This window comes from Helianthus annuus, chromosome 10 (assembly GCF_002127325.2).
Source record: "Helianthus annuus cultivar XRQ/B chromosome 10, HanXRQr2.0-SUNRISE, whole genome shotgun sequence".
NCBI classification, from domain to species: Eukaryota; Viridiplantae; Streptophyta; class Magnoliopsida; order Asterales; family Asteraceae; genus Helianthus; species Helianthus annuus.
Window position 1 is genome coordinate 157552677 of NC_035442.2, and position 11079 is coordinate 157563755.

At 34.7% G+C, this 11079-nt stretch overlaps 1 protein-coding gene across 1 annotated transcript; it reads left to right on the plus strand.

Moving 5' to 3' along the window:
- Positions 1-731: 731 nt before the first annotated feature.
- Positions 732-10132, plus strand: LOC110886148 (plasma membrane ATPase 4). Its single transcript, XM_022133911.2, has 15 exons — positions 732-866; positions 960-1030; positions 4465-4584; positions 4684-4920; positions 5345-6106; positions 6893-7015; positions 7105-7354; positions 7739-7903; positions 7978-8216; positions 8293-8407; positions 8482-8642; positions 8844-9017; positions 9114-9296; positions 9409-9590; positions 9683-10132. Exons 2-15 carry the CDS (start codon positions 974-976, stop codon positions 9777-9779), a joined length of 2865 nt encoding a protein of 954 aa, XP_021989603.1. The 5' UTR covers positions 732-866; positions 960-973; the 3' UTR covers positions 9780-10132.
- Positions 10133-11079: the final 947 nt, after the last annotated feature.

Genomic DNA, 11079 nt, shown 5'->3' on the forward strand with positions numbered 1-11079 from the left:
ACCCTCTTGCAATTTCGGGTTTATGATTTTGATGTCACATGTTGTCACATTACATGTGCAATATGTTGTTAAATTACATGTTATATTACAATATAACGACGTGCTTTAGGCAAGCATTAATGCCAGACGTGCTAACGGCTAACCCAACGAAAAGATGTTACGAATTCAAGTCCCTTAAACATAAAAAAACGACGTGCTAACCCAACAAAAAAGATGTTACCAATTCAGGTCCGTTAAATATAAAAAAAAACATGTAACGTATACATAACCTTTTAACCGTTAAAAACATTTTATATTCATGTAAACGTAATAAAATATACAAAATCTTATCATCATTAAAATGACACATACATGTAAGTTAACACTAATCCTTATCTTCTATCTTCTTCATTATCAAAAGGAAAGTAAATATACACATTGTTTATAAATTGCTAAAAAAAATTCTTACCACTAATAACAAAATCAGTTTATTTTTATCAATTATACTAGTGCATTACTGCTAGAATATCTGTTTATGTTAATGATTATCTTTTAATTATAATTAACTGCAGTACGTCACACATTTACTTTTTTCTAGTTATAATAATATTCATAAATAAATTTCTTTCTAGTTATAATATTCATAAATAATAGAGTTGAAAAACAATAAAAAAATAAAAATAAAAACAGGGGCCACTTGGTGTAGGGGGGGGTGGTGTAGTATAACTATAAAGAGACTCCCCTGTTGTTACACAACCTCAGGTGAAGAACCCCTGTTCTTACTTACACATCTCTCTTTCTCTCTATAGATTTTTCACATTGGGGTTTGAAAGTATTCAAACTCCATTGTTATTATTAATCTGATTTCAAACGGCTATTTTGTTCCGGTATGTTTTATTAACCGGATTGTGAATTGTTGTTCTTCAAAAGTTTTGTTTAGTTTATCGGCTTTTTACCCGTTGGTTTCGCTGTTGTTGCAGCTCTGTTGTTGAAGATGGGTGGCGATACTGCTCTCAGTCTAGAAGGCATCAAGAATGAGACCGTCGATCTGGTATTATTTGAATTAAGTTTAGATCTTCAGTTTCTTTACTTCTGATTTCTGAATTACTCAAATATATGAATTTTCTACTAATTCACATGGACTGCAAATGTTTTTCGAAAACTAATTATTTGAATTAAGTTTAGATCTTCAGTTTCTTTACTCCTGAATTACTAAAATATATGAATTTCTTACTAATTCATATAATGATTATTTGATTTTCTATATCTTCAATTTTTTTTTTTACTTATGAATCACTACAACAATATGATTATTTATTTATTTTTTTACCAATTTGCATTTGATGACTTTAATTCACAAATAATTAGCCTGATTTGCCGGTTACAGATCGATTTTAATATTAATTCTGATTAATTAAATGCTGCTGGACAAATTAGTAATTATATTATATCGGATTCACCAAATCGACATCTCTGGCGATTTTAAAATTATTTTAAAATCATTTCTGATAATTTTGTTTCATCAACTGTTTTTTGTTTGAAGCCTTTTAGTTCCGTACGTCTCGATCGATGTAAATTATTTTATAATTTATTTGTTGATATGGATTCAATTTTACGCTTAATCCGTTACTATCTCCGTAACTTGGGGGGGTTTAGGAATATTTTTTTTTGTATTCTTATCTTGATTTGAAGATTATTTTGTTAGTCAAACGGCTATATTTTAGGGATTCATTTTTCTATGTGTTTATAGTTATTATTATTCGTTAATTAATAGTTGACCATTTATGTTATCAATAAAAGGTGAACGTACATCTTGTACTGCTTTAAGTACAAGTAAAAATGCTATTTTTAAGAAACCAGATTGATTTAGGTACAAAATTCCATGCATAAGATATAAAATGATCTTTAAAGGATAGATATTTAATCGTAACCTTTTTTATAGATGATTTATATATATAGTGGAGGGTTCAAATGAGAAGAAATTCTTTGTAAGAAGAAAAAAGAAGAAATTTCAACCAATAGAAATGCTTCATTAGACTTCATTTAATATTTGTACTTAATGTAGCTATAAGGGTATATTAGTAAACTTACATACATCATTAATTGATAGTTTCATCTTTAATAATTAACTATATTAAATTTGTAACTTATTTTTAAGATATATATTTTCACAAAAAATAAAAATAAAATTTCATTTATAGTGTAGGATAAATACGAGGCGTGTAGGATAAATTACGAGTTGTGTAAGATAAATTTCAATATGTGTAGGATAAATTTCGAAATGTGTAAGATAACTTTTGATGTGTGTAGGCAAAAATATTTAGTGTGGAGGATTACAGTCTTAATGACTAATTAATTAGTCAAACATAATTATAAATGAGATTAGAAAAAAACTATTTAATGTTTTACAATTATACCCTTTTATTCTTTTTCTTCTCAATAAAATTTTCTTCTCAAATGAACCTTCCCCTATATATATATTACTTAAATTATTTAATTCGTCATTAAAAAAAATATATTGAATTAAAATTTAATGCCAACGAACAAATAAATAAAGTTTTAATATGTGATCCCAAAAGAATCTGTAAAATTTATTTCGTAATTAAAAGAAACCCTTCAACTCTTAATTTTTACCCCTTTAATTGTTTTCTTTTGTTAGACTTTTGCTATTTGCTATACATGTTTTTCCTAAATTTTATCGTGATTATTATATATTGTCTTAAAAAAAAAACCTTTGCTAGAATTTTTTAAAAGTTGCATATCTTTAACATAGTTAACTCTCATCTTAAGTACATTTTTTTGTACTTTTCATCTTGTTCTTATTGTTAAATGAATACGTACTCCGTGGTACATCAAACTTGTCTATTTCTATGCTTTTTTTAACATAGTTGCATATCTTTAACATAGTTTACAGCTCTGACCAATGGAATCTGACGCAGATTTTTGGATTTATTCTTGAATGCTAATTTGTGAATAAATAACTACTTACCCAACAAATTATTTTGGCTATATATTTATTGTTTTTATAAATCAAACACAACTATTTTAACACTGTACACAACAGTGGCGGATCTAAAAAATTTAGTGGTATCCCAAATATTTTTTTTGTGGATTAGGGGTATCCTTTGTATAAAACCGAAAAAATAAATAAACATTTTACACTACGTAGACAGAGTTGATGGGTATTTTTATACTATGTAGACGGAGTTGAGAGGTATCACATGCTACCCCACCTTGTACACTAGCTTCGCCCCTGGTAAACAATAAAATTGTTATTTGATCCACAACAAATGCGCTCGAAAACACCTTAATGATTAGTTGATACGAAATATTACTTATGAACCCAACATCTCTGCTGTAAAAACGGTAGACAACTATTTCACAAGAATAATATCACATATAGTTTTTGAATTTTTTTTATAACGGTAAAGAAAGCTTAATCAAATGCTCCCTTTTCTTGACATAGAATTCTGTCAAAGTAACTGTTTTCTCAATGGGAATCGTTGGTTGCAAATAAATGACAAACCTTTTTGGACTTTTTCTCGTGTTGGGCAACGTGCCGTTGTTGGTTGGCTAATAATTTTTTATAAATGTCTAGATTAGCACCTTCGGGTGGGTGGGTCCGACCCATTTGCGTTAGTGGAAAAGTCAACTTGCCAACCATGTTCAAGTGTTTCCTATTATTTTTAGTCGTACATCAGGACCATCACCGTGAAAATAGCCTTGTACTAAATCCCCACACATTTTTATAAAACTTTTTATTGTTGTTTGTTAAAAAGATTTTTGTTAAATTACTTGTTTGCTAATCATCATATAATCATGATTAAATAATTGTAAGACTTTGCAATAATATTAGAATGCCTTTTTAACTATGTGTTTAAAATTTATTTTTCTTGCTTTTACTATGCACTTAGAGAAGACGGGGCGGGTGCGTGATACTCATCTATCACGCGTTGAACATGTCCGTAACACCGCCGCCACTCATTTGATAACGCGTGAACATTTAAACGCGTTAACCTGAGCACGCGTTAAACTTTTAAGTTTTATAGGGTATGACTTGTACATTGTGCATTAATACTTGTATATTGGAATCCCCATCACTAGTGATTCCACCCCTCCTACATTTCTATCACTAGTGATGGAAATTGGATTGATGACATGGCATTCCCTGATTGGATAGTGGGAGTGATGGAATCCATCACTAGTGATTCCACCCCTAGTCCCCTTATACAGTATACATACAACTTATAAACAAACAAACAACTTATAAACAAACAAACGTATCCAGTAAAATTACACTTGTAGCAAAAACTATCATTTTGATATGTAAAACGTAACGAACCAGGTAACACATTGAATAATGATATCAAAACCAACTAGAAGCCAACGTTGTAGTACACAACTTATCGGTTACAGTGGTTGTACATTACATGTATCTAATGTATAATCCGATGTAGCATGTTAATCATGTTTGTGTCAATACAGGAAAAAGTACCAATTGAAGAGGTGTTCGAGCAGTTGAAATGTAACCGAGAAGGTCTGAGCTCCGATGAAGGAGCCCAAAGGCTCGAAATTTTCGGACCCAACAAACTAGAAGAGAAGAAGGTATTCCACAATTATCACAGTACTTGTAACCTGCCACGAATAGCGTCATTTCCAAACGGTTAAAACTAACGTATATCTTTTTTTTTTCACCGAATACAGGAAAGCAAATTCCTCAAGTTTCTCGGGTTTATGTGGAACCCTCTATCATGGGTCATGGAGGCTGCCGCCATAATGGCCATTGCACTCGCTAACGGTGGTGGTAAGCCGCCAGATTGGCAAGATTTCGTCGGTATTGTTTGCCTGCTTGTTATCAACTCCACCATCAGTTTCATCGAAGAAAACAACGCTGGAAACGCTGCTGCTGCACTTATGGCCGGTCTCGCACCTAAAACCAAGGTATTTTACTATTTCCTAAACTAAAATTTTAAACGCCAACAGTGTTGTAAGAATCGCTTGGCGCCAGTCGATCGGTGGGGTACCGACTAACGATTAATTTAATTGAGAATTTATATGTAACTTTGAGTTTTATAAGTAAACACACATTTTATATGTATTTTTTAAGTAGACATGTTTAGCAGCTTCTTCGACCCATATTTTCAAGTAAACAGGATTAATTGCTGAATTTACACGTTTTAGTTAAGAATCTGGCCGGAATCGCTAGACTGCCACCGATATTCAGCCAATTAGTGTTTGATCACTTTTTGACCGCCATAAATTGACATATTAGATAGAAACTGCTCGGTGAGCCTCCAGCTAATCAGAGGCTAGTCCAGATTTTTACAACCATCGTAGTAATAAACGCTCTATAATCTTTCTTTAGGTTCTAAGGGACGGACGCTGGAGCGAACAAGAAGCTTCTATACTGGTTCCAGGAGATATCATAAGCATCAAACTCGGTGATATTGTTCCGGCTGATGCTCGTCTACTAGAAGGCGATCCATTAAAAATCGATCAATCCGCCCTTACCGGAGAATCTCTCCCGGTAACCAAAAACCCATACGACGAAGTATTCTCCGGTTCAACTTGCAAACAAGGCGAACTGGAAGCCGTTGTGATCGCCACAGGAGTCCACACCTTTTTCGGCAAGGCTGCGCATCTAGTCGACAGCACAAACCAAGTGGGACACTTCCAAAAGGTTCTCACCGCTATCGGAAACTTCTGCATTTGCTCCATTGCTGTAGGAATGGTGGTAGAGATCATTGTCATGTACCCGATCCAACACCGAGAGTACCGAAAAGGGATTGATAATCTGTTAGTGTTGCTTATTGGTGGTATTCCGATTGCTATGCCTACTGTTCTTTCGGTTACTATGGCTATTGGATCGCATAGGCTTTCACAACAAGGTGCTATTACTAAAAGAATGACTGCTATTGAAGAAATGGCGGGAATGGATGTGCTTTGTAGTGATAAAACTGGGACTTTGACGCTTAATAAGCTTACGGTTGATAAGAATTTGATTGAGGTGTTTGGTAAAGGTTTGGATAAGGAACAGGTTTTGCTGTATGCTGCTAGAGCTTCTAGGATGGAAAACCAAGATGCTATTGATGCTGCTATTGTTGGAACCCTTGCTGATCCCAAAGAGGTATTTTATATTATTTTTTAATTTCTTTGAAGTTAGAAAAACGGTTATTGTTGTTAGGGAAAATCACCAAAATAACCTTTGAGGAATTTCACTTTACGAAAATGAACATGGGTTATGTTTGGTGTAGACGTAATCTTCGATCATTGCGTCTGGCAAAGACTCGTACTCATTAGCTAATAGAAACTTGACACGTGTCATCATCTTTAGTTTTTTTTTTTAAACTTTTCCACCACGGTTTTTATACATTAATATTTTTTTGAAAAGTTTACACCAAATTAAAGAGAATTTTATTATCTTTAATTTGCTGTATTTTTTATAAAAAAATACCAGCGTATGGAAAAGTTTTTGCTCGTTTAAAAATCGTGGTCGCAATCCTCGATCTTTGCGTCTTGTATAGACTCATACTTTTCAACCAATAGAAACTTGACACGTGTCATTATCTTTAGTTTTTTTTTTTCAACTTTTTCACTATTATTTTTATACGTTAACACTTTTTGAAAAGTTTACACCACATTAAAGAGAATTTTATTATCTTTAATTTGGTGTATTTTTTATAAAAAAAATACTAACGTATGAAAAGTTTTGCTCGTTTAAAAATCGTGGCGGAAAAGAAAAAAGTTGGCGTTGAAACCCACGACAGTTTGAGTCTCAGACGCAAAAGTTGCATTTATTCCCGTGATTACGTGTGTTTATTTTCGTAAAACGGGTTGGTCAAAGGTTATGTTGGTAATTTTCTCTTATTATTATTTTGATTTGATTATTATTGACCTGTATGTTTTTTTGTAGGCACGAGCTGGCATTAGAGAGGTCCATTTCTTCCCATTCAACCCGGTGGATAAGAGGACTGCTTTGACATACATTGATAATAATGGCAACTGGTTTAGAGCTAGCAAAGGTGCACCTGAACAGGTAATGTATTCACCTACATTCTACTTGCTATAGCAAAATGAATTAAAAAAAAAAAAAAAAAAACTCAATGTTCTTAATTGTTGGATCAGATTTTGACCCTTTGCGGGTGCAAAGAAGACCTGAAGAAGAAAGTTCACGCAATGATTGATAAATTCGCTGAACGTGGGCTGCGATCTTTGGGTGTTGCGAGACAGGAAGTGCCGCAAAAATCGAAAGATAGCGCAGGCGGTCCGTGGGAGTTTGTTGGGTTGTTGTCTCTCTTTGATCCACCAAGGCATGACAGTGCCGAGACCATCCGAAGAGCTCTCAACCTTGGTGTTAATGTCAAGATGATTACTGGTAACTATATCTCCATTTAACCAAATTTTACACAAACGTAGATAAACATCTAACAAAGACATCTGTGAAAAAAAAAATAAAAAAAAATTGTCGAGCTGGCATTTATTCAACGTGTAAGTTTGTCTTACATTGACGTAAAAATGATGAATGTTACGGCTGTGTAAATTTGTTTTACATTGGTGTAAGATTTCGTATACGATATTTTTTATTGAAAAAGTAATATAATTTAAAAAATTTTTGTCAATTTTTTTTTCTTAAAAAAACCTATTTTTGAAAAAGTTCTTGTGGTTCTTGCAACTCGGGGAATTCTCATTTTAACCTTTCCCTGTATATATACATATACACCTAAATTATATAAATTAATAGTGGTTTAATATCATATAGGTGATCAACTTGCTATCGCTAAGGAAACCGGTAGAAGGCTTGGTATGGGAGTTAACATGTATCCTTCGTCGTCTTTACTTGGCGGACACAAGGACGAATCAATTGCCGGACTTCCAGTAGACGAGTTGATCGAGAAAGCTGATGGATTTGCTGGAGTTTTCCCTGGTGAATGTTTCTTCATTTAAATTCTCGACACAGTTTAAATTACTATACTTTGACACGTCATTAATTATCAACAGAGCACAAGTATGAAATTGTGAAGAAATTACAAGAGAGGAAGCACATTTGTGGTATGACTGGAGATGGTGTGAACGACGCACCTGCTTTAAAGAAGGCTGATATTGGAATTGCGGTTGCTGATGCAACCGACGCTGCAAGAAGTGCTTCTGATATCGTGCTTACTGAGCCTGGGCTTAGTGTCATCATCAGTGCTGTGCTTACGAGTCGAGCTATTTTCCAAAGAATGAAGAATTACACCGTTAGTCCCTTTCGTCATCTTATCTAATAAACACATTTATTTTATTAATATATTAAACCATTCATCTTGTTTGCAGATCTATGCGGTTTCAATCACCATTCGTATCGTGTTTGGATTTATGTTTATCGCGTTGATATGGAAGTTTGACTTCTCTCCCTTTATGGTGCTTATTATTGCAATTCTTAACGACGGTAAGTATTCTAACAACTGTAGTTCTCGTTTACATACGTAACATTTTCTAACACATACCCTTAATGTATTAAAGGTACTATCATGACAATCTCCAAGGATAGGGTGAAACCATCTCCGTTACCAGACAGCTGGAAGCTAAAAGAGATCTTTGCCACCGGAGTTGCTCTTGGAGGTTACTTAGCTTTAATGACAGTTATCTTCTTCTATATCATGAGGGATACCGACTTTTTCTCGGTAAGATATAAAATTATTAGGATCGTTAACAGTGTAGTCAAGTTGTAAACGTGTGGTAAACAGGTTGGCGTGTTGACCTGTTTATGCGACAGGTTGACAGGACAACCTGTTTTATTAAACGGGTCAGACATGACAATCCAAAACTTGATTATTTTCATGTCGTGTCATAACTCCGTATTTTTGTTTCCTTCATCTCCGCAGGATAAATTTAGCGTGAAATCTCTTCGGACCAGTGAAACCGAGATGATGGCTGCTTTATATTTGCAAGTCAGTATTGTGAGTCAAGCTCTCATCTTCGTCACGCGTTCACGTAGCTGGTCGTTCGTTGAACGACCCGGCTTCTTACTGATGGGCGCTTTCCTTGCAGCACAACTGGTAATCTTTTTTCTACAAAAAGTTTCCAAACTTTTTTAATTCTCAAAACAACCACATAACATAAAAGATTAAAACCCGTATTTGCATAAATTTCAGGTAGCAACTTTAATCGCGGTATACGCAGAGTGGGAATTCGCAAGAATCAAAGGAATCGGATGGAAATGGGCTGGCGTTATCTGGCTTTACAGCATCGTGTTTTATTTCCCGCTTGATATCATGAAGTTTGCTATCAGATACATCCTTAGTGGCAAGGCTTGGAACAGCATGATTGACCAAAGGGTATATTACTTACTATATTTAAATAATTTCATCATTCATCAATAACCTTATATCCTAAACTTTAATGATGAATACTAAAAGTTAACAAAACATTGTGTGTGTTTTTGTGTAGACTGCTTTCACAACAAAGAAGGATTATGGAAGAGAAGAAAGAGAGGCCCAATGGGCTCATGCTCAAAGGACTCTTCACGGGCTTCAAGCACCCGATACCTCAACCCTCTTCAACGAAAAGAGCAGCTACAGAGAATTGTCTGAAATCGCTGAACAGGCCAAACGACGTGCTGAAGTTGCAAGGTACTTTAACTGTTAACCGTCGACTAAAACCAACTTTTCAGATTTAAAGTCGATAAGATTTAACTAACACTTGGATATGTGTATATATATAGGCTTCGAGAGGTGCTTACGCTCAAGGGTCATGTTGAGTCAGTGGTGAAACTGAAGGGGCTCGACATTGATACTATTCAACAGCATTATACAGTATGAGGAACTTTTGATATGGGAAAAGGGGTCGGTTTTGTTTACCTTTAACTTATTATAGAATGAAGGTCAACTTAAAGACCGCGCTGGGAGAAGTGTTACGTGCTGCAATGCAGCCATGAGTCGTTAACGTTCATGTTTTGTTGTGAATTTTCATGCGTTTACCCGTACGGGGTTTGTGTTTGGTCGCTTCTTACTTGTTAGCAGTGAAGCATAAGTTGTGATACATTTTCTCTATGACATAGTTTCTTTTTTTTTTTCCCTTTGTTTGTATGAACCAATGTAATGAACAAAACCAATGGCAGTGGTGCTTGTAATCTACAAGTTAAGTTTTACTTGATACATTTTATCTTGTGGCTTCTAATGTGTAGGATGCTTGATGATTTACTAAAAATGTATATTATGACATAGGACCACAGACACAATTATCACTCTCAAAAACTCGAAACATTACTGTGTTATTATACTTGAAGTCAAACGTTTCTTATAAACCATGTGAAATTACTGATTATAATGTTTAAATCATTGGTTCAAATATGTGTTTGAAAAGGAATTTTAATGAGAATATATCCTTAAAGTTGATGGTATGGATGGTGGCGGAGGGGTGGCGCTACCGGAGGCCGGTGAGGTGGCAGGGGTGGCGCCCTCCCCACCCTCCGGCCTTAATGGTTCAGACTTCTTACTATTTCAGTATTTTATGGTTCAGACTGTTTGTTTCGCCAGCAGATATTTGAATGATTAAGACATTTGCCTCTGAATGGTTAGTTAAACATTATACGGAGTCTGAATGGTTAAGACTATAAGTTTTCTAATAGTTCGATGATTATCATTGATCACAAAAGGGGTATAAATACAAAGATACAATCGGAAAAATAGGAAACAATATCTCCTATAACTGGAGAGATATTTACAGAATATACAAAATGATGCACATAAATTATTGCTTAATCTATTTCGCTAATAGACCCCCGCAGTCGAAGCAGTAGCCGGCCGTATGCAAAGACTGGACTTGAAGCGGTTAAATAGAATACGCGGTAAGCCTTTAGTGAATATGTCTGCATACTGGTACTCTGTAGGAACATGTAGAACACGAACTGCACCAAGACGAACTTTTTCGCGCACAAAATGAATGTCAATTTCCACATGCTTGGTGCGTTGGTGCTGAACCGGATTGTGAGATAAGTAAATAGCAGAAATGTTGTCACAGTAAATGATGAAGGCCTGTCTGACCGGTAAATGCAGTTCGAGGAGAAGATTACGAATCCAGGAGAGCTCAGCTGTGGTGTTGGCGACGCCGCGATATTCC